Raw genomic sequence first — 25174 nt, forward strand, 5'->3', positions numbered from 1 at the left:
ACACGAAGATGTTGGTTGGCCTGTTATGCCAACTAAGCTCCCCTCAGACATCCAAAATTTTGAGGGTAATTTTGGAGAGGACCCTACCAATCATGTCCGCTCCTTCCACATGTGGTGTTCATCCAACTCCATTACCGATGACTCCATTCGTCTTCAGTTGTTCCAATGCACGCTCACTGGAGACGCTGCAAAATGGTATGTAGACCAACCCGCCACATCTCATTCCATTTTCACGATGCTTGCTAAAGAGTTCCTCTCATATTTTCAGTTACCTCTCCAGTACGACACTGGTACGAAGCTATTAACCTCATTTCGTTAGCCCTCTACCACTCACCTTTCTGACCATGTTCAAGAGTGGAGTAGAAGGAGGAGCACATGCCATGATCTAGGTGGATATTGGTGGCCACCCACTAATTCCACTTAGACCCCCACCATTGTCTCTTTCAGTTTTTCAATTTCCTTAATTGTAGCACAATTTACTATTTTTAGCATTTTTTCGGGTCCTAAACTTCCAGAGCCATTTTGAGGCCCTAAACGACATTTTTTTGGAAATCTACTGCAGAGACTTGTATTAAGTCATTTTTTGTTGTATTCCTTGGAGAGATCTTTCCAACGGGGTATCATGCACATCAAACGGAAATAATATGACCAAGTCACAACCCCGGGAAGTTGGTTGCCCAACTAACCCCAACGGGGCCCATAAACTCTTGGTGTTACATCTCCTCGGGTTATGATTTTGGTTGTTTAGGGTTTGCTATTATTTTTCAATAATAAAAAGGCCCTTGAGCCTCATTGTAACATAGTTCAGAGGCATGTATCCACCACATATCTACTCAGAGGTAAGCTACCATCATCAAGCTAGTCTCATTTCCATATTGTTTGTAAGCATATTTAAGTATTTTACTTTAATGAAATGAAGTATTATTTATATTGCATCTCTGTATTTATGCTTATCTCTGTAATTTGTTGCATTCTTGTTTAAATTCGGATCAGTGGTATCAGAGGCGGTCTGCCCTTTCTATGTTTTTCTTTGCATGTCCCCAACGAGGTTGGGATATAAGGAGTTAGGGATTGAACTAGTTGAACCTTTGCAATACCAACCTTGCAAATCTCGACGGCCTCCCATGGTGGATGAAAAGAAAGACGAGGGGGCAGGAGATCCTATCAAAATCTTGCTTGAAGAAGCCCTCGAGCAACAAAGGAACGCGATGATGGAAAACTTTGCCCAGATCCTTCAGTGGCTACCCAAGGGTGACGCATCTAATAGCTACTCTGGAAACGCCACACCCTTTAAGGTACAAGTTAACTTTGAAATCCCCATATTTGAGGGTCAAATAGATGTAGATGTCGTAGATAAAGGGTTCAATCTGCTCGAAGGATATTTTTATGTTCATGATTTTTCCAGCCGAGAAAATATTACTTTTTCTCTTCTCAAAGTCGCCCCCCATGTCAAGGACTGGTGGGAAACCTATTATGAATAGAAGGATGAAAGTATGAACTCACTACTTTCAACCACTCCCACTTGGAATTCATTTTGGGATGCCATCAAGGAGCGGTACTACCCTGTCGGGAGCTACGAGGACAAATACATAAAGTGGACCACATTGCGACAGGGAATGGACCAAGATGTGCCAGAGTTTACCAATTCTTTTAATACCCTTTGTATGAAGTTAGGTATCAAGGATTCTAAGAAAAATTTGGTACTCAAATAACGTGGCTGCCTACACAGGTACATCCAGGACGAAATGGAGTTCTTGGACATATCCTCGGTCTGCACGGCGTACCGATACACTGTCAAGATCAAGTAGAAGTTTAAACAAAAGAAGTGAGACTTTGGATTTGCAAATCGGAAGAACAAAGGACAAAGCCAAGGCGGGGTGACCCAAGACAACCCGTCAAAGTTGCAAGAAAAGAACAACACCACGAAGTCAAAGAAGGACATAGGAAAGTGGTGTGAGTTCCACAAGAGCCCCACTCACAGCACAAGTGAGTGTTGGGCCAAGCAATTGTTGGTGGCTGAGTTGAAGGCTTCAGAATTAGAGGCATGTTTCGACCCTGAGTCATAACCCGACAAGAGGAATGACAAAGGGAAGCAGATCATTGATGTGGAGCCCAGCGCCATTGTTACCACCGCTAAGATACAGAAGAATGAGCCCAAAGATCCAGAGGAGGGAGAGCATCTTTTCCACTCATAGATGTGGGTGAAGGGTTTGTCGTTGCAATTCATTGTTAACAGTGGGAGCCAAAAGAACCTCATTTCAGCAAAGGTCGTGAAGCAGTTGGGACTACCGACCATACCACACCCACAACTGTACATCATCGGGTGGCTTCTCCAAGGACGCGATCTCTGATTCCGCCAGCAGTGCCGCCTTCCCTACAACATCAAGCCCTTCCCAAATGAGGTATTGTGTGATGTTGCACCTCTAGATGTTTGTGATGTATTATTAGGCCAACCATACTTGTGGAAGCGACATGTTGTGTATGATTCAAGGCCTCGTGCTGTTATTATTTCTTTGTGTAATACATTATACAGGATATTGGAGGCAGCCCCACCTACCGCCACTTCTTTGATCTCTACTAAGAAAGGCAGTAAGATCATCTGCCAGACTAGGAAAATTATTTTCTTTCTGTTTCGCTCTCAAAGTACGGGGAAGATCGTAGCCACATCCATGGCCTTCGGGAAGGGTTCCTCCACGCAGTAGAAGTAGGTGGATATGGTCATCAAAGGATACAGGGACATCTTCTCCTCATCGACAGGGGTACAATTACACTGTCAGGTCAAGCATTTGTTCGATCTGACTCCTGGAGCACCTCTACCCAACAGGTCGATATATTTTCACTCCATTTTAGAAAATGCCAAGTACAAGCAGTGACATGATCAACACCAAGTGTCACACAAGTTTCAGGTGGACGACAAATTTTGGTTGCATTTGCAGAAAGAATTCCTTACTAGAGCCCATCGGAAGCTTAGACCACTCTGATATGGTCCTTACATCATTAACAAAGATGTGGGAAACAATGCTTTAGATCACATCATTCCCCCATTCCTTTCCTTGCACCGAGTGTTTACTGTGGACCACCCTCAAGCATGGTTCCCACCATTACTAGACACATTAGAGATTGCAAAACATCTCACCAAGGACCAAGTTCAGCAAAAGTTTCCCCATCTTATGGAGGAACTCAACGCAATGGGGACCATTGCTTCCTAAGGGGACATGAATGATCCAGGCGGATATTGGTTTCCACCCACCAATTCCACTTGGACCCCCACCATTGTCTCTTTTAGTTTTTTAGTTTCCTTAATTGTAGCACAATTTACTATTTTTAGCATTTTTTCAAGTCCTAAACTTCTAAAGCCGTTTTGAGGCCCTAAACATGTTTGTTTGGCAATCTACCGCCAGCAACTTCTAATAAGTCATTTTTTTGTCATAGTCCTCGGAGAGATCTTTCCAATGGGGTATCATGCGTGTCAAATAGAGAAAATATGACCAAGTCACGACCCTGGGAAGTTGGCTACCCAACTAACCCCAACGGGGCCCATAAACTCTTGGTGTTACATCTCCTCGGGTTAGGGTTTTGGTTGTTTAGGGTTTGCTCTTATTGTTCAATAATAAAAAGGCCCTCGAGCCTCATTGTAACATAGTTCAGAGGCATGTAGCCACCACATCTCTTCTCAGAGATAAGCTACCAGCGCCGAGCTAGTCTCATTTTCATACTGTTTGTAAGCATATTTCAGTATTTTACATTAATGAAATGAAGTATTATTTCTATCGCATCTCTATATTTACGGTTATCTTTGTAATTTTTTGTGTTCCTATTTAAATTCGGATCATGCCATGCCCCGCCCTTTGAAGGTCGTGTCTATCTAGATTGGTTTCTGAGGATCCTTTTAGCACCCATTGGAAAAGGTGTCGCATCCCATTTTCCTCAGACAGAGGAAGAATCTCTCCAAACTTCTTTGAGATATGACCTAATTTATGTGCAATCCGATTATGTCTATACCATCAATCCAGACCTCCCTCGTCCTGGAAGTGCCAATGCACCGGGGGCATCTCACATCGTAGACGGTATCGTTGGAACCCTTTCACATCCTTCGCCATGTTGGGTGTGGAGCCTTATTATCTTCTGTATTCAAAGGTCTCAGCCAGATGTATGCCCCAGGAAGATTGTACACCCCTCCACGCGGGTGGGTGCGGGGGGGAGTTGTCCCCCCCGTGGGGGTCCGGGGGGGTAAACCCCCCCCGACTGGGGGATCCAGGGGCCAGCGGTCCCCTAACAGGGGTTCAGGGGCAGCGCCCCTGAAGCTAAAATTAGATGTAAAATTGCCTTGTAAAAGTCTAGTAATTTCTAGTCAATCTGGGTCGTTCATTAGGCAAATGATCTTACGGTAGAAGTTATGTTTAATTTAGGGTTTTTTTCCCTAGAATGCAACCCCTCACTATATATGAGGGAATTGTATTGTGTCTATATATATATATATATATATATATATATATGGATTCCAAGTGAGGAAGAGAGAGGACATTGAGAGAGAAGAGGTTGTTATAGCGGATTTGCTGTGGGTTGTATCTCTTCAGTTTGTTGGAAAATATAAAAGGAAGGACTGGTTGTTTCTCCATGAACGTAGCCTAAACTAGGTGAACCACGTATATCTGTGTCTCTCTTGTTTTATGTGTTTTCTGTGTTTATATTTCTACAATATTTTATGTGTTCCATTTCTCCGTAATATATAATTTTCTAACACGCCATATACTTAGCAAAGTTATGTCTATCCACAGGGGGGCACCAGTTCCTCCAACACTTATGCCCCTCTTGCTAGCAACATGCTTTCAGGGCCCCAACCTATCTACCAAACTGTTTCTCCTCCTTATGCACAGCCAAGTGCTCCAGTGCCTTAAGCATTAGCGTTGCAGCCTCCCATGCATCCTCAGCCCCAGCAACCACCGCTGCCTAAGGGTCAAGTGTTTGCACAACAAAGTGCGACCAATCCCCAAAATTCGAAGAAAAAGAATAAGGGTAAGGGTAACAAAGGTAACCAGCAAAAAATTCGTTGTCTTTGTCGCAGTTGGCTCCTATGACCTGCAGAAAAGACCAGAAAACTTGCGGAAGTCAGAAATTTGACAGATATAGGGTTAAAAAGCTAGAAAACAACATTAAGAGACTAAAAAAAGAAGGAACCCTAAGCTGAAAACGAAGGTCACCCAGGTTTATGGATCTGAAGTATAAATCTAGTGGAGTCGCCAATTTTGTTGTAGTGTTTTCTTCTCGAAAGTGTACGAAAAGAACCCACTTAAGACTATGGATGAAAAATAGTCTCAACAATATAAATGGCTGCTAAACATTGTAGGTTTGAAGCAACTAATAGAAACAAAACCTGCCAAAGTCTTGATCTAGGCTACATTCATAGTTAAACAGTAATAACTCGAATTATCCAATGGAAACGAGATATACAAAGAATATATTGTATTATAAGACCTGTGAAGGGAACAAACCAATGTTACCAGTCCCCCTTTATGGGATGGTTTCTTGGCTATCCTTAAACGTCTTTAGCTTTTTGATAGATTCTCTCTCCTCTGTGTTGGCCGGATAAATCGATCTTGTGGACAAGGTCGATCTCCCTAGTATCAAAAGATAGTCTAGCAACAAACAGACAAACAAACCTATCTTTCTCTAGACATATGTGATTTATAAGGAAATACTACAAAGGTGTTAAGATCCTACCTTAGATTCAATGCTTGTTCGTAGTAGTCATCCCCTGGTCGTTCGAAAGAGTTACCTTTGGGGACCTGCAATCACAAACAAGCAAACATTAAACAGTGTCTACATAGCAAATATTACAAATCATGTCTATTATGGTGATCAAAGAATCCATAAAATAAACCATCAATTAACAGCTTATTGAGAAAAACAATTATATTTGTATTAACTTTGAATAGTAGAAGAACCTTACAACCTTTTCAGCCTTGATGTTGAACAAGCTCTTCCTGGGGTCCGAAACAGGAATTTCCTTTTAAACTTTGACAAGCCTTGCACTCTTCCAAATGAGATCTAAGAGGTATGTAATCTCTCCTCATAAAAACTCAACTAAAGAAGACTAAGTTCCAACAGCATTTCACCTCAAAAAATACCAAGCTTCTCCCCTCTAAAATAACCAGCCCAATGCTTCTTTTTATAATGCAGAGGAGGAGGTTACTGGTCCACCTATGAAGGGATAGAATCCTCCTTCAAAGGAATAAGCTCCTCACATCAAGGGGTTAGCTCCTTAAGGTATGGGATACATGAACCTTAAAAGAGAGAACTTGCCACCTCAAGATTCCTTCCAGAAGCTTCTAGAAATGACTGAAAGTGAGTTTTTCAGAGTATACTCATGCCTTTTTAACTTTTACAGGGGTCTGCACCTTTAACACAAAGACAGTGCGGTCAGGTGCGTAGGATACATGACCATTAGGTGCGGGACCGCAAGTAAGACAAAGATAAAGTGCGGAACCAAAGTTTTAAAGACTTTTGAGGGCTTTTCTCTTATTTTCCAGGCTTGATATGAGGAACTAGTACGATTCTATCCATGTGAATGAATGTGTCGAACTCGAACATGGTAGAAACCACTTGATTACTAGTCAATGATGTGGACTATTAACAAGTGTGAGAGAAACCACTAGTAATGTCAATGGCTCTCAAAGTACCCAGTACAATCCATGAAATGTGAATAAATGAGATGAAGTCGAATATGTCATAGAATCATTCGATCGAAGGTCAATGATGCAACCTATTGTCGAAGGCGAGAAAACTGCCATTAGGGCATGCAGTTTCCAAGGTACTGACAATTTCTAGATCAACTTCCTAGATCATGAGCTGAAGTCGATAGAAAGCGATCCGTTGTAGGAAAGCCCACAACACGAAATCATAGATCAAGTTTTGAAGAAATATATTGGCAAGGACTAACTCAGGGATGGTCAAAATGGATGACATATATCTTGCAGATGAATGGTTTGTTTGAACTGTTCTCTTGAACACATAACGAAACTGCAGATGGTTTGGTGACAATTGACCAGAAGGTAATACCCAGAAACCGGCTGAAGACTTTCAATGCGGTTTGATTAACTATTAGGAAAAGGATTTTCCCAACCCAGGTGAACAAAAAGTGTCATGTTCAAGAGTGGTTGATGGTTTTTTTACAAAACAAAGTGTAACAAACAAGTTCATTTTTCTCTCTTTTTCCCCACCATTTTTGGCAAGTACCTCTTTATTTTTGACAAGCTTGAGGAGGATAATATTTGTTTGTTTATAAGCTCATCCTTCGGATTAGTCCAACTTAGTTAAAAATTTGAACCCTAAGAAGGAGTGGTTCGTTCCTGTTTAAAATTGAACAAGTCCTTTACTATTAAATTTTAACGAGTCCAGTATAGGAAAAACTCGGTGTTTTTCAATTTTAGGGAGTCAAAAGAAAAAATTAAGAAAACTCCATGGGGGTACTTTTTTGTAAAATAATCCCTCAGGTCTGAAGAAGGATAAAATAATACAGGAGGGATGATATTTCCAATACTTTAACGAGCTGGAAAAGACAATCATTAGACAATATTTTCATATTTAACGAGTCTGAAGAGGATTTAAAGAGGACTCTATTGACCGTAATTAGTCAACGTATACCTTTTTCGTAAATAGTCCATTTCAGCCCGTAAAAGAGGTAAACTTATACTGAAGGGACAATTATTCATCTATTTTAACGAGTTCGAACAATCAAGTGCTCAACAATCTTTTCAATTTTTGAGAGTCTGAAAAAAGCTTAAAGACGACTCCAATGTTTCGCTTTTACGTAAATTTTTGAAAGAGTCCGAAAAAGTGATAAAATTATGCTCTTTGTTGAAAATTATCAATTTCCCTGAAAAATCCAATATTCTACACAAAAACTCAAAACATTACACATACCTGTTTAAAATAAATAAAAATGTTTTTTAAAAATTTACCATTTTAAAGTGAAAGATAAATAAATTAAAAATTCACTTATTCGAATAAAAAGGGCTTTTCTAACTTCATTTTTACCATTTGAGTTCAAAGTGAGAAGTGAGAGCTTGTGGGTAAAAAAGTTCGTGTGAAGATTCTGGAAAATCCGTCCGTCGGATTCGAAAATCGTCAGCTCCAGGTAATCCACGTCCTCCTTAACTTGCATTTCATCTGTTTACATTTTGTTTTTAGGCTTTAAATTTGATTATTAAAGGAAAAATAAGTTTAAAAAATCGCTCGCGGGGGTCCGCAGGTGCAACATGCGACCCATGCGGACCTACGCACTGTTTGTAAGTAGCGGGTGCGGACCCCGCACAATGAATTTTAAAACTTTAAATTTCTCCAAATTTGCCCAAAATTTTTCAAACTAGCTTGTTCTAATATGTCTTCTTATGCATTGTAGGACATTCAAAATGCTTATTTGGCGAGAACGCGGGCACGAGGATGTATATTTTTCCGAAATGAATGATATGCCCACAATTGCAGGCATTGAAAGCATGCAGACTATATAAGTTCTGGGCTATACAGGGCATGAGGGCCCAAGTAGACCTCTTGCAATGGCTGGTAGACAGATGGAACACACAAGACCAGTGCTTTGTGATTGGAGGTCACCGACTCGAAATCAAGCTAGAGGACATATACTTTTTTACTGGTTTGTCCAAGAAGGGTGAACAATTATCTCCTTTCGGGACTAGGCCAGGTGGCTAGTCTATCGCTAGTCTCCGATTGGAGTTTTGTGATGATCAAGCAGAGGATAAACGGATTGATATTAAAACTATCAGCCGTCCTGAGCTTAAAGTTATTGCATTCGCTATTACCAAACTATGCGGGAGTGCAGCATTGCATGTGGCTACTAGATCCCAGATGCAGATGGCTGTAGACTATTTTCGAGGCACCGTATTCAATTGGTGCGAGGTTGTGTTGGAAAATGTGAAAGGCTAACTAACCAGAGCAAAGAATGGACAGTTGAAGAACTTTGGATATGGATTTATCGTAGTCAGCTTTACTCTAGAGAGGATCCCCATGTTAGCCCCGCAGCATATTCCAGTTGAGTCTGGTCTTCCTCGAGAGCCTAGAATGGTTCGTTGGGTTGCTTTGATGGCCCGTCACCTTGAGGAGGGCATAGAGGTTGTTCGATTTCCACCTGAATATTTTTGTTGGTTGAACAACCAACTTTTTTTGATTCAGGACTTTCCATATGTCGGGATGGATTACCGCGGTAACCTAGACATGATTCTTCCACCAGGAGAGCAATGGGATCATTCAGGTAAAAACCATTTTCAACACTTCCTAAGTTTTAATTTTTTTTATATTTTAAATCATCCAAAACTGACAATCAAAATTTTAAATGCAGATGTGGGTCCACGACAACCGGCTGCTCTCCAGCCTTACGAGAGGAGACAACCAGCTGCAGTAGCACCAGCCCCACAGGACCAATCAACAGAGATTCTGACCGGCTTGGAGCATCATCTAGAGCGCTTGACACTAGATATTCCAGAGACCGATATAGATGATATTCCACTTAGGTTATAAAGATATGTGATTGGGGTCCCAGAACCTTTTAGGAGGTTCCTATGTAGGGTAGCCCGAGCAGTAGTTTCTTATCGTGATCATCGCCAAGGATAGGATGATCGATTTTGTAGACTCACGACATTTTTGTCTTTTGTATTATCATTTTGCTGATCATAAGGTGTTTTTAAACCTATGATCGAAGACGATGTATATTTTGAAACACACTTCTATGCTATGATATATCATTATTACCGGCTATCTATTATAACATGTTATCAAATGTTATTAAATTTACTGTTTTGATAATTGCAAATGTCTATTTATCATACTAGAAGAAACTGCATCTGCTAAGGTATTTAAATGTCTTGGAATATGTTGATATTCAATGTAATCAAATTCACGTTCCAAGAGATGAACTCTCAAAAATAACCTTAATAACACTAGATTTCTAATGGCATAAACCCTGTTAAGCTGTAATACAACAAGTTCAAAATCCAACCTAACAATCAAACTCTGAATCACAAATGAGATGGATTCAGATAATAACTCAATCACTGCACTATACTCTGCAATGTTATTCATTGTTTGACTGAGGCTTACCCCATGCATAGACACTAACTCATCAGAGGGTGAATAGATAACCCAAGCTGTGGAAGAAATGTTCTGTGTACTATGACAAGCACTATCAGCAAAACGAATGTATGTTTGAAGAGACTTCAACATCTGCAATATCAAGAGAAAAAGCAAGATAAGCAAGAATAATGATAAGAGCACTCTCTAAACTAGGCACACTTTTCTAATCTAAAACACACTAATTGTAAAGAAACTAATCTAACAAAAAATCTCCACACAGAATTTAAGCATAATATCTCTTCATATAAAGTCCATTTATGGGTTTACCCAAAGTGACACCGTCAAAATCTATCAATTCATAAGCCCTTTTGCCAACTTTCACTTAACAATGTAAGGACCATGCCACATAGGTACAAATTTTCCAACCCCTAGCTTATCGTTCGCTTGATCATATAGTAAAACTAGGTCTCCTTCTGAAAAATTACGAGGTGTAACATTTATGTCGTACTAAGCTTTTATTCGTTTCGCATGAGTCTCATTTGCTATTGCAGCAGTGCGTCGATTCTCATCTAGTTGAGATAAGTACAAAAAACGTTTCTCTTCTTCAGAAGTAGCTGGGAGTAATTCTATGGCTGATTGTAATGACGGAACTTCGCATTCAATAGGTAACACTACTTCTAAACCATAGACCAGTTGAAAAGGAGTGAAACCATTCGATGTTTTTACTGAGGTCCGATATGCCCAAAGTGCTGAAAATAGCATGGTATGCCAATTCGACTTATGAATAGCAATGATTCTTTTGATCATAGTGACTAAAACTTTATTGATAGCTTCAACCAGACCATTAGCCTGCGGGTAATACGGAGTAGAACTATCGTGGCGCAGGCCAAGTTGATCTGTTAGTTCAATCATCATGATATTTTGAAAGTGACTTCCATGATCAGTAATAATAGCTTGAGGAACACCGAATCTAGCAATTATATGATTGAATATGAAATTTGTAGCAGTCTTGCCGTCTATCGAAAATATAGGCATCACCTCAGCCCACTTAGTAAAATAATCTACCGCTATGATAATATACACATGTCCCCCGGCCAAGTGAGGGTTACATGTAATAAAGTCAATACCCCACTTTGCGAAAGGACCGACAACAATTATAGGATGAAGAGGAGCAGGTGGAGCACGCATTTTCAAAGATTTGACAATTGTGACATTTCCGGACTGCATAGATACAATCTTTAAATAAGGATGGCCAGAAATAACCAGCACGCAATATATTTTGGGTTGTGGCATACCTAGACATATGACCGCCACATGCTCCAGAGTGACAGTCATTCAGAACCTTTTCAGCATTTTCATAAGTTAAACAACGTCGGAAAACAGAATCTGCTCCATGACGATAAAGTGTATCACCAATAATATTGTATTGTTGGGATTGGAAACTTATTTTCCATCGTTGAGATCGTGAAATTTCAGGCTGAAAAGATTGGGTTTGGAGATAAACAATAATATCTCCATACCAAGGATCAAGAGTACTGATAAGAAACAAGGATTCATCTGCAATGGGCTCTTCCACCACAGTTTCAGTATCAGTACGCGGGAAATCACACATCAGTTCGGCAAAAACCAAAGATTTCTTTGCCTTGAATTTTTGAAATTACAAGTCAAATTCCTACAGGATTACTATCCATTTGGAATACTTGCCCCCTAGCAATTGTTTAGTCAAGATATACATCATAGGGTTACAGTCAAAAATTACCGTGGTTTTGCGTAATAAGATGTAGTGATGAAATCTTTGGACAGCTTGAACAGCTGCCAAGGCCAATTTCTCCACATGCGAATATTTAAGCTCAGTCAGATGCAAAGTTTGACTAAGATAGTAAATCACATGTTCATTGTTGAATTCATCTTCTTGAACTAAAACCATCCCAATGGTGGAATGAGAAGCGGCGAGGTAGAAAAAGTAATCCTGGTTGTAATTGGGAGGATGCAGTAACGTGCATGGGTCAACACATGTTTGAGTGCACAAAAAGATCGATCAGCGATCTCATCCCAAAAGAATGGAATATTCTGTTTTAACAACCTAGTAAAACCTTTCATTATCTCGGCGTAGTTAGGAATGAAACGACATAAAAAGTTTGCTTTCCCTTGCAAACTTTGGAGTTGGCAAAGAGTCGAAGGAGGAGGTATATTGACGATAGCTTCAACCTTCGAGGGATCGATACGAATGCCAGCCTTTGATATGAAAAATCCTAGTAAGCGACCCGTTTCTACACAGAAAACACATTTGTGTGGATTCAGTTGAATTCGATAATGCTTACATCTCATAAAGATAGCTCGTAAATGAGTGAGATGATCAGCTCTACGCAATGAGTGGGCAGGTAAATCATCGAGATAAGGCTGCACAATGTGCTTGATGTCATGAAATGCATAAGACATAGCCCTTTGAAAAGTTGCTCCAGCGTTCTTCAATCCAAAGGGTAATTTGCAATAAGCAAATGTCCCCCATGGGCAAATAAAAGTTGTTTTAGCTTGATCAGCAGGGAGTATATTGATTTGATTGTACCCGGAAAAACCATCCATAAAGGAGAACATTTCACTGCCGGCACAATCATTAATAATTTGATCGATATAGGGGTTTGGATAATTGTCTTTAGGACAAGCTCGATTAATATCCCTATAGTCAATACATACTCTTATCGTTCCTTGTTTTTTGTTGACAGGAACAATATTCGATACCCAATCGGTTAAAGGAATTGGATAAATGAAACCTGCACGAAGTAATTTCTCAACTTCGGCTTTGATAGCAACAGCTTTTCTTGGATGTATCTGACGTAAGCGTTGTCGAACAGGTTTAGCATCCGGGTAAGTCTTAATTTCATGGACAACAATTGACGAATCGATTCCTGGCATTTCTTCATATGACCAGGCAAAAACTTCACGGAATTCTTGAAATAGGGCTTTATAAGTTTGGATTTCATCGTCCGTATAGGAAGCACCTATATGAATGTTTTCAATAATTCCAGGCTTAACTGAAATGTCAATAGGAACCGTTTGAGAGATATTTTCCAAATTTAACTCAGAATCAGAATGTTGCAATGGATTCTGTGGGTCTTTGACATAATCAGTAGTGAAAATAGAAGAGAAATCATTTTCAAAATGATCAAGCTCAGGTAAAAACGAATATCGGTGATGAAGATCTTCCCATGTTAAATCATCAACAGACAAAAGTTCACGAATTTTCTCATCAGTATGAACAGGATCAGAAAGTGTTGATGGAGCTGAGGTTGATAGCGAAAGTGATTCCCCATGGACCACATTCATTGGATCAGTTTCAGTTGAAGAAGGATCAGAAAATGACTGTACAACCTGATATGCAATTTCAAAGGGACTCAGAGGCATCACGCCACCAAATGAATCCACCTCAGAATCGGAAGGTACGATCCAAGGATCATCAAAAGTAACAGTATTCGATGAAATCATATGAATAGTTGCAATAGAAGGTGATACGTTAAGAGGAGGGAAGGAAAAAGTTCCCAATAAACCAGAATCTTTAATCAAACCTACGCCAACATCCTTGTAAGGGATAGTCTTTTTACCGATGTGCTAAATACTATCTGTAGAGGCTAGGTCGGATGAAAAATAAGTCAGCTGGTCTATCGTAACGATCTTTCCGTTAAGAGGAAACTTGATAAGCCAAAAACCTGATGAAACAATAGCATTCATAGCATAAGACCAACTGCGACCCAGGAGAAGGTTGTAATCTAGAGGGGCATCAACCACTTCCACATCTAGATTTACGGTTTTGCCTTCGACCCCTATAGGTAAATCCTGCAAAATACCAAAAGGATGGAACCCTCGGCCATCAAAAGCCTTTAGAATTGTCGGATACTGATTGAGTGTAGGAGAACCAAGCGATTTCCAACACTGGATCGACATAATACACGTAGAAGCCCCTTCATCAATCACAGTCTGAAAGCAAGGTCTATTTTTTACTAAAACTGGAATCTGGAAAGCCATTTGATGAGGGAGGCGGGGTGTACTATTCTCTAAATTGAAGATTATTAGGTTCGAATCCTGAATATCGACAACTCCTATAGAAGACAATAGTAATTTACGTTGTGCTGGGCACGATTGCAGCACTTCCAAAGCCAACAATGTTGAATGGGAAATAGCTAAGTCTTCAACAATGTTGTAATTCTGCGCAACTCTCGCATGTGGATTGAAAGCTGATTTTCGAAGTACACCTTTAGCAGGCAGTTTGATTACTAAGTCAAGGTTGGGTTTCTCAATCTATGGTGGACCGGAACCAGGAGGAGGTGCAGTTGATGTGTTTGAATTAGAAGATTCTACTTCTTTACCACCAACAGGATTTTTAATACCATAATCTTGCAATCGCGTCGCAATCCTGACATGAGACATCATCATAATGGGTTCTTATGAGGCATTCGAGGAAGAATCAATCATATTACTATCTTGAGTAGGAAAAGGATCCTTCAAGTCAGCAGTTGTTTGAGAACCTTTAACGAATTTCGAAACCTCTGCTCTATGTGGGCAGTCTTTGGTAAAATGATCCTCGTCGCAAATGAAACAAGGATAACGAGGTTTCCGTTTTTCATCAGTAGATTCATTTTTATCTGTTTTATCTTTTGAATTTTTTTTGTTTTTCTTCTTCCCCTTCTTTTTACTACCGGATTTTGGTTTGGTGGTAGATGATTCTACAACATGAATGTCGGCAGAAATTTCAGCAGAAGAATCTCCTATCGGGGAATCAAGTAAAGTTATTATAAGAGAAGAATTCTTTGAAGATTTCTTCTTGCTTTTATTACTAACTGAACCAATCAGATCCGTCAGCGGCATGAGACCCTGAAGGAGCTGCAGTTATTTGACCATGTTTTGGAATATCAGGGATTTTTTCATGTAAAGTACCTGACTGCGTATAGACGAGGTCAAGGTACTGAGCCTAAGCAAGGACTTGCTCTTCAATAATAGCTCCTCCCTTAGCTACATCTTCGGTGATTTTGGGTAACAATGATTTAATGAACCATTCCGCTAAAATTTGATTCGGAATGAAAACTTTCACTAAACGCCTTCTACGTCGCCATTCATGAATATGATCATAAATATATGTGGATGTGGATTGTTTCAGTGAAGTTAATAATTATGTGCCATTGTTGTATCTGATAGGCAACTGAAAATGAGTTAAGAAAGCAGTGGCTAACTGATTGAAATTATTAAAAGAGGCTCGTGGTAACTCAATCTACCATTTGGCAGCAAGACCAATGAGAGTTCGTTGAAAAAGATGTAATCGAATTGAATCATCAATGATTGAATTAGATGCACACCAGAGGTGATAAGTCATAATGTGATTTGATGGATCCTCTCCTAACTTACCCTCGAATTTCGGGATATCACTAGGCAACTTACTAGGCATTGGTGGCCAATACGGAAGATAGTAAATCGGATGTTCATAAGGCGCGACAAATCAGGTAAATCCAAAGTTGCAATAAATGGTAACTGACGATTAAGGTCGCGAAAACCTTGACTAATGAGACCAGTTCTAGGAGGAGGATATCCAGGATAACTTGGAATCGGATTTGCATTAGGAATGTTATAACCTCCTGGAAAACCATGATTAACCAGACCAAACTGGGGTTGTTGAGGTTGTTGATAAGTATAGCCAGGATACGGTTGATACTAATAAATTGGGTTTTGTATAGTAGGACCGAATTGATATTATCCCTGGTACGGTTGATATGTAAATTGTGGTTGACTTATGGCAATTGTAGCAATCGTACTTGTACCAGTTTGTCTTGCAGGCATCTGGACCGAAGTCTGAACTGTAGGTCCTGACTGTGGCACAGAGACTTGAGGAATTTGCACTAATGCAGGGGTAGTAGAAACCAGAGCTGCAGATACTCTAGAAACAGGTGTTGTAGGTTGAACAAAATTTGCAGTAGTTACAGCAGTTTGAGGCGGAGTGCGAGGTGAGCTAGGCCCAGGTTGTTGAATTGTACCAGATGCAGGGATTTGAACAGTAGGTTGGACAGGTTGCTGGGTTGGACCAAAAACCAAAGGTTGTCCAGGTTGATTAAGTAACTGCACATTAGGTTGCATAGTCTGTTGAGTTTGAGACGGATTCCACACCATGTTCATTCGAGTATGGACCCATAAAAGGTTGTGCATATGGAGGACCATAACCTAGTTGCACGTAGGGCTGATAATTAAATGGTACATTTCTAGCTCCTTGTAAAAATGATTGACCAGAAAGCGGTTGGAAACCTTGAGTTGGGTACTGACCTTGAGGTTGATAACCCTAAGGCATGTACTAAATCTGGGGTTGACCTTGGGGTATGTACTGAGTCTGGGATTTACCTTGAGCTATGTACTAAGTCTGGGGTTGACCTTGGGGTATGTACTGTCCTGAAGGTTGAAAACCTTGAGGTAGACCTCCAGGTGGTAACTGACTACCTTCAGGTTGCCCCCCAAGCAGTAACTGACTACCTTGGGGTTGCCCCCTAGGTGGTAACTGACTACTTTGGGGTTGACCCCTAGGCGGTAACTGACTACCTTAAGGTTTCCCCCCAGGCGGTAACTGACTACCTTGCGGTTGAGGATTTGGAATACTACCAGAAATCATAAGGATTTGCTCTGTGTTCAATTTTTGAGTTACATTACTAGCAAATGATAACTCTTGTTCAATTGGTCGAGGAGTTGCTCCTGAAAAAGTTCCAGAGAGTGACTGGTACCCCGAAGGAATAGAAGGACTGCCTGATAAAAATGTTTCAGATGATTGGGAAAACATAGATGACTGTCTTGACATGATCGATAAAGGATAATAACCTCTTGGTGTAGGATGAAAAGGAATTCGAGGTGGTGAAAAACTAAGACCTAGGTTTTCTAAAAAAATTGTCAATGATAAATACCAAGCGTCACTCCTAAAAGGACTGTAGAATATTGACTCACGCTCCCTAAGATTTAAAATCTGTTGGTTTTCAGGAAGAGTTACATCTCCATCTGGACTAACAAGTTCTTCAATAGAAATGAGGCCAGAAGGAAGATTTTGAGTAATGATATTTCTTACCCTAGGTTAACCAGGACCATTAGAAGTTGGAGAAGCAAATCCTGAAGATGGAGTAACAGCAGGTTCAGTGTCAGGCTCAAAAATTTCAGGTTCTTCAGCTAATTCACTGGAAGGAGAAATATTGCCAGTACTGAATATACTCTATTGTTGGTATTTGATAATCAGGATGAACAATTAAAGATGAATCTCCGGCTTCTAGTGATCCAACTCTACTGTCACTAGGTGATACAAGAGCTCGTAGCCCTTCAAGCTGGCTTGGTGTATACTCAGGAGGCTTCCCCTGAAGTCTACGAGATTGTCTGGGTAATTCGGCCACGATTAAATATTAATTAATCACACGCAAACAAATAAATTTCAATAAAAGCACCTAAAGTCTCTAAAGAAACAAACAGTTGAATCACACACCTAAAAAATATAAGAGTTCAAACCACACACAAACAGTAACTTCTCGTACTAAAAACACTAGTTGGTGATGAAATCCAACTTAGTAGAAGTTTAATACAGAAAGGGCGGTTGGAACAGTTACCTCGACAACTTGCTTAATGAAACAGACTGGCACAAGTTTCTTCACAAAACCATCTCGAGTGAAGAGAACCCCCCAGAGAGTCCAAGTGAGTCTAGTCGACGTCTACTCCAGGTACAATGAGATCCTTCCTTCACCGTCACCTTAGGAAATAATCTTAAGTTTATGGACACTAAGGTTACCAACAACAACCAATACAACTGGGGGAACAGTCTACGATCCGATCTACACACAAGGGCAGAGTAACAAAGCTCAATCCCCTTGAAGGCTCCTTGACATGGTTAATCCAAGGTTTACCAACAAGTGACCCCAGGCTCCTCGACAATGGTTAATCCGAGGTTTACCGTTTATAAACGCACAAATCTTCTATCTTTCCCAATGAAACAGAATTGATTGTCTCAAAGGTTCGGACATGATCTCGTGATTGAATCCTTTACGAAAAGCTTCCCATAATATATCAGTTACAATTGGATTTATTTCCTACCGCAAGATGTATCTGCTTGTTTGTTTTAACTATCTTGGAGAGTTAATTACTCCCTACTCCAAGATACTAGCCTAAGCTATATTGGTGATAAGAGCCCTAGAAATAGAAAAGATTACTAGATCAATTTTAATTAAGCATTGCTTTTATGGGTTGTTCTTTAATTCGATAGGTATAGAAATGAAACTTTGATGGTGTGAAGACTCGACTCCAAACACACTAAAAAATGCACCTAAAATGATAAGCAATTCGTTTTTCTTTCAATGAATTTCTAGCTAAAAGAAAGAGTTCGAGAATGCAATTCTTTAAGAAACAATTCTTTCTTTCAACAAGGAAATGGAAAGAAAATATTTTTTTTTTTCAATAAGAACTCAAAATGAGACAAATAATTAAGGCTCACAATAAATCCCTTTTTCTTTTCAAAATTTGAAACTACAAAAAACAATTTGCTTCAAAAGAAATCTACAAGTTCTAGAAAAACACTCAAAACTACAAAAACTAATTTTGAGATCTCAAAACTTTGAAAATCTAATTGAATAAAAGCTTCAATTCTTTTTGAGGACGTTTTGCTTAGTTGTTCAGTAAACTAAGGATTCATTTGTTCATAATAACAAACCAATCAAAAAACATCCAGATATGTTTTCTTTTGTAAAAATGAAATTCAGAACTTATAACAAAGTTTGTTCAAAGATTTGCAACGAGAAAACTAAATCTATTTCTCACAAAGGATATATTTCACAACCAAGTTAGACTCATCAAGAAGACGAAAAGACACTAGGGTGATCTAAGGTTTCTCAAGCTTCTGATCGTTGAGTCACTACAGAGACAAAGTGAAAAACCACTCCAAGCATGCAAAACTTCTAGAAAATCATCCAAAACAAAATAATATCGAAACTCACTCACAAGAGATTTTTGACAGGAAAAATACAAATCTGGGTAGACACTAAAAATCCTAAATTAAACCTAAACTTAACTGGAAGAAGATATTTTAGGTTTTTTAAAAATTTTATAGGGTCAGCAGGCTCGAGAAGTAATAGGTGCGGTTCCGCTCTGTTTACTAAAGGAAAAGTGCAGAGATGCCTGCACTGTCTATAAAGAAAAAGTGCGGTCCCTTGAAAACTTCAAAAAAAACCAAAAATACTTCCATATTCTAAAAGCTACCCAAGCTAGTATACATCAATCAAAAACCAGAAAACAAAATAATTTTCTCAAGTCAAAACAAAGGAAAACCAAAAATCAAATTCATTCCCCAGCAGAGTCACCAATTTGTTGGCCAGATAAATCGTTCTTGCAGACAAGGCCAATCTCCCTAGTATCAGAAGATAGTCTAGCAACAAACAGAAAAACAAACCTATCTTTCTCTAGACATGCGATCTATAAGTAAATACTACAAAGGCGTTAAGATCCTACCTTAGATCCAATGCTTATTCGTAGTAGTCATCCCCTGGTCATTCGAAAGAGTTACCTTTGAGGACCTACAATCACAAACAAGCAAACATTAAACAGCACCTGCATAGCAAATATTACAAATCATGTCTATTATGGTGATCAAAGAATCCATAAAATAAACCATCAATTAATAGCTTATTGAGAAAAACAAATATATTTGTATTAACTTTGAATAGTAGAAGAAACTTACAACCTTTTCAGCCTTGATGTTGAACAAGCTCTTCCTGGGGTCTGAAACAGGAATTTCCTTTACTTTGACAACCCTTGCCTCTTCCAAATGAGATCTTAGAGGTATGTAATCTCTCCTCATAAAAACTCAACTAAAGAAGACTAAGTTCCAGCAGCATTTCACCTCAAAAAATACCAAGCTTCTCCCCTCTAAAGTAACCAACCCAATGCTTCTTTTTATAATGCAGAGGAGGAGGTTACTAGTCCATCTATGAAGAGATAGAATCCTCCTTCAAAGGGATAAGCTCCTCACATCAAGGGGTTAGCTCCTTAAGGTAGGGGATACATGAACCTTAAAAGAGCGAACTTGCCACCTCAAGATTCCTTCCAAAAGCTTCTAGAAATGACTGAAAGTGAGTTTTTCAGAGTATACTCACGCCTTTTTAACTTTTACAGGGGTCCGCACCTTTAACACAGAGACAGTGCAGTCAGGTGCACAGGAGACATGACCATTAGGTGTGGGACCGCAGGTAAGACAAAGATAAAGTGCGAAACTAGAGTTTTAAAGACTTTTGAGGGCTTTTCTCTTATTTTCCAGGCTTGATATGAGGAACTGATGTTTTAGACTTGCAGAGGAGGAAAGTATGAGTGGTAATGAACTCACACAGATAGCAGAATTCCAAGGTGACAATTTTTAGTGCAACACTCTGTAATGTGTAAACCCAAAAAATAAAATGTTTGAGCTCAATGGGAACTCAAATGGAAATAGTGGTGTGCGACAATGAAAATAATCAAAGTTACAACAGTGAGTGCAACAATGAAAATAATCAAAAGTGAATAATGAATGGAAAACCCTTCTATTTATAACAAAATATTGAATTATCCTCGAATAATGAGCAATAATATAATATTATTAACCCCATTCTTGGAATAACCACTTGGAATATTTTATTATATTTGGTTAGGAGGGAAAAAGTATTTAAACTTTTATTTTACAATAATAAATAAATAAATGATTTGTTTATCATTTCAAGAAATTGGTTAAGGAGTAATAAACAAATAATGATTTATTTAATTATTCCTATGGGATTTAGTCAAATTTGACGACGAATAATAATTAATTCGTGATTAATTAATTATTCCTAGAGAAAAATAAGATAATTAATAATTTATCTGTTGATTTTTCATAATTGGGTCAAATATGACAAGGAATAATGATTAAACAATGGTTTAATTAATTATTCCTATAATAAAATCAAATAAATAGTGATTTATTTCATTATTCTTCATGGGTTTAATTATAAATTACTTAACAAAGGTGATTTATTAAGTAATTTCTCACAATGAAAATAATTTTACTATGGTAAAATTGGATTTACATGGTGTACTTTGATCCATCTAGTAAATTAGTCTAGATGATAAATACTCCGCCCACCTGGTTAAATACTCAGTTGCAGTAATGATATACCATGCACCCGTCTTCTTTCCTGGCAGTTGTATGGGACCTATAAAGTCAATGGCCCATTTCTTAAATATCTACAACGAAACTTGGGGATTTAAAGGCAATTCTTCCCTTCGCGAAGGTTGCCCCATCCTTTGGCAAGCATCACACGCCTTGCAATATGCCTTAGAATCCTTGTGTAATGTTGGCCACCATAACCCGGTGTGCAAGATCTTTTGTGTGTTCGCTTTCTCTGCATAGTGACCTCCTGCCACTCCTCCATAGGCTTCAGCTAGGATACTAGCGTGCTCAAACTCCGGAACATACCTTCGCAACATCTCATCTGACCCCATCTTATACAAATGACCCGCAATTACTGAAAATTCCACAGTGCAAACTACTAACTCCTTCTTTTGTTGAGTGGAATAACCTTCCGGAGATGATCTTGTTGTTAAGAACTGAATAATATCGGTGAAATGATTGCTCGTGATGCGCACCGCAAAGAGTTGTGCGTGCGGTAGTCCTTCATTCAAAATACTAGGTTCCTCTCCTGTTTCAATCTTGGATAGATGGTCTGGGGCTGCATTCAACCCTCCATGCTTCACAATCACCCCAAATTCATACTCCTGGAACAATAGTAACCATCATCATATCTTTCCCCCCAACATAGGCTTATTAACCAGGTACTTCAGCACGGAGTGATCTATATACATTTTAAAGTGTCCACCCATCAAGTAATTACTAAGCTTCTACAGCGCATAGACCATCTCCAGCCCTTCGCGCTCTGTGGTGGAGTAATTCTTCTCAGCTTTGGATAACTTTCTGCTCAAGAAAGCTATCGGATGATCAATCTCTCCCTCATCGGCTTGTGTTAAAACAACTCCTAGCGCAATGCAGGAGGCATCAACATGCACATGAAACTACTTTTGCCAATCCGGAAACACCAAAAAAGGTGTTGTCACCATTTTCTCCTTCAAGGCATCTAAGTTGCAGTGACAATCTTCACCCTAGAAAAACATCGCATCTTTCTTTAACAATTTCTCCATTGGTGCAGTTATCTGGGCATACGCCTTGATAAACTTCCTATAGTACCCAGTGTCACACGTAGTTGTTTCACATTCCTAGGGGCTTCCAAATTCACAATGACAGCGATCTTCATGAAGTCCACCATCAATCCTTGCTTACAGACAACATGGCCGAGCAAAATTCCAAAAGGCACAGAGAATATACATTTCTTTAAGTTCAGCGCGATCTTATATCTCTGACATGTATCCAGCGTTAGGCATAGACTCGCAACATGTTTCTATACCAACCAAAATACAGTCCAATCATCAAAATATACCTCCAAGAACTTATGAATAAATTATTTCCGAATGGCATAATTGTATATTGGAAGCAACCCCACTCAGTTGCGAAGGTTGTTTTGTTTCGATCCTCCAGCACAATCTTTATTTGATGATAACCCAAAAACCCATCAATGAATGAATACACCTCCTGTCCACCCACACTCTCTAATACTTTATCCGTAAATGGTGTCGGAAATGGATCATGCACACAAGCATCATTCAGCTTCCGCAGATCTACACATATGTGGATCTTGCCCTTTTGTTTCTTTTCTTGGACCACCATTGGGCTGACCCAATCTAATTATTCTACAAGCTTAATAATACCAGCTTCCATCATTTTATCCAGTTCTAGGCGCACCTTCTCCTTATACTTTGGATTCAGTCAATAAGGTCGTTGCTTAATAAGCTTCGCATATGGTTTCAACATGATCTTCATAACACCTAAATCTCCGACAATCCCTTTAAAATCTGAAAACTTCGTGGGGAATAAGTCTTGGTACTTGCACAGCAGCTCAACTACTTTATCCACTGTGTCTTTGTCCCAATAGTCTCCTATCTTCGCGAGCTTCAGTTCTTCTTCATATCCAATGTTTACCTGTCGAGTTTTCAAAGGCTCTAATATATCCGAGTTCGCCACCTTCGGTCCTTCGACTTCGAATTTTCCTTCAGTTTCAGGAATGGTAATATTTTGTGGGTCATCCTCTTCTTCAGCAGTCACATTATAGCATTCCATCATGTGGCGTAGTTGTGTACTCCAATATGGATTAGTCCATTCTACCAGCTCCTTCGGAATTCTAAATATAGCTACTTTAATTTCTTGTAGTGCCTCATCAATGCTCTGAAATTCATCTTCAAATCTGAAGGTTAATAGAATATCTCCCTTAAAATATCTCATTCAGTAGTTCTATGGCAAAGCTCTGTTTCCAAATACGAGTTCATTGGGATCATGTCTAGGGTATGACTAAAGATATGCACCCATTCTGCTTGTGGTTTTGTTCCCCAAACCTTAGTCCATCATGCTAAATGATCGCATGAATCATCTTTCCCACTGTGTTCTTTTGTCATCTAATTATTAGCACAACTTAATGTTAACTTCATCATTCTTCTGTATTCTCTCCATCCAGCAAATCTTTCCTTGTGCGTAGCCCACCAACGGGCAGACGTAGCGCACAGCACCAATTCCAGTGCCTGGAATCGATGTTCTTCTAGTACTTCCATTTCAAATTCAACTAGAAACAGTTCCACATCATTCAAACCATCATAATGCAGAAGATTCCTTACCTCAGTCGAGACACACCTCAATGACTTGGTCATCATATTACAGCGGAGCGTAGATACTTCATGCAGCCTATTCTGCAAATGTTCAAGCTCTTCATCTGAATCTGAGGCACAGGAGTTATCCCTGTCCCACATAATTTGTCCATCAACTGTAGGATTGATCCAATCCTCATCTCGTGTTGTTATCTTGTAGATCTAACCTATATCGTCGTCACTTTCTACATAGTCGCACACAGGTTTAGTATAATGTGCTCCTTCTCCAAGGCCTAGTGGCACTACAACCCTGAGAGACTTATTCTCAAATGACATCTTCCACTTCTTCAAGTTGATTACCTTGTTCATATCAATAGCCCAATCAATCCCTATCAGCGAGGGGTATGGGTTACTATCATCCACTATTTCAATAACCTCAAAGTTAGCCAGTGCACTCACACCCTCAATGTCCACCGTTACACCATATAAGCACCCCATCAGAATAATCTTTTGTTTATTTTCCATGCGCAACTGAATAGGAGACCACTGCAACGTAGGTCTCCCCATCCTTTCCCATTTCTGCTTAGGCAAGACGTTTGCATCAGACCCTAGATCCAAGATTACCTTGTCCATTTCATAGTCACCTAGTTCTGTGGTTAGCCTCATCTCACACCCCGTTCATGCCTTATGCTTACCAATCTTCTTTACTGTGCGTTGCTCTATAGGAGTCTTTTCCTTATTGGCACACTTGTCTATTAGGTCTTGCAATCCTTCGACAGTTTTCTAATCATGCAGCAACTTGATACAAGTCTTTAGAAACGTAGCTAGTATTGAAGGATCTACTTCTTGTGACACATTAGTCTCCAACATTTTCTCCTGACTTCCTAAGGTGGAGGCCTCAGTGAAGTTCTTCTTTTCTTCTAAGAAAGTTTCTTTAGCACGATTCCAATCAAAGTCAACTTCCTTCTTAGTAGCCTTGCATACCCATCCGTCTTCCTCAGGTTTCTTACCTTTATCTGCGCCACTCATCATACCACTTCTCAATACAATATTGATGTTTTGATCCTCTTCTCGGGGCTCAACCCTCATCATTTGAATGTTCTGGGTAAGCTGTTGGGGTTGCGCCTTCTTTTCTTGCATCTTTTCCATAAGAACCATACATTCCTCTATGACATGGTCAAACTGTTGATAATACTGACATGAGGGATGTGTTGGGTTTGTACGATCTCACACGAAGTGCCTTGCTTCGCCACAATTATAGCAAAGCACCTGCCCACGCCCTCATCCTGGTCCAGAACCTCTTCCTCGTCCTCAACCTTGGAATCCTCGGCGCATTGCTCCTATACCT

General features: G+C 39.5%; 1 protein-coding gene across 1 annotated transcript in view; it reads right to left on the bottom strand.

Moving 5' to 3' along the window:
- The window catches only part of LOC149154416 (uncharacterized), a 37858-nt gene extending 15000 nt beyond the window's left edge, over positions 1–22858 (bottom strand). The window contains exons 1-2 of the mRNA XM_089444140.1: positions 22721–22858; positions 21557–21855 (exon numbers count right to left, since the gene is read on the bottom strand). Coding sequence (XP_089300266.1) covers positions 21557–21855; positions 22721–22858 — 437 coding nt within the window. The remainder of the gene's footprint in view (positions 1–21556; positions 21856–22720) is intronic.
- Positions 22859–25174: the final 2316 nt, after the last annotated feature.

This window comes from Pinus tabuliformis, chromosome 9, assembly GCF_031772625.1.
Source record: "Pinus tabuliformis cultivar Carrire ecotype Pingquan chromosome 9, CPIR1, whole genome shotgun sequence".
Classification (NCBI taxonomy): Eukaryota; Viridiplantae; Streptophyta; class Pinopsida; order Pinales; family Pinaceae; genus Pinus; species Pinus tabuliformis.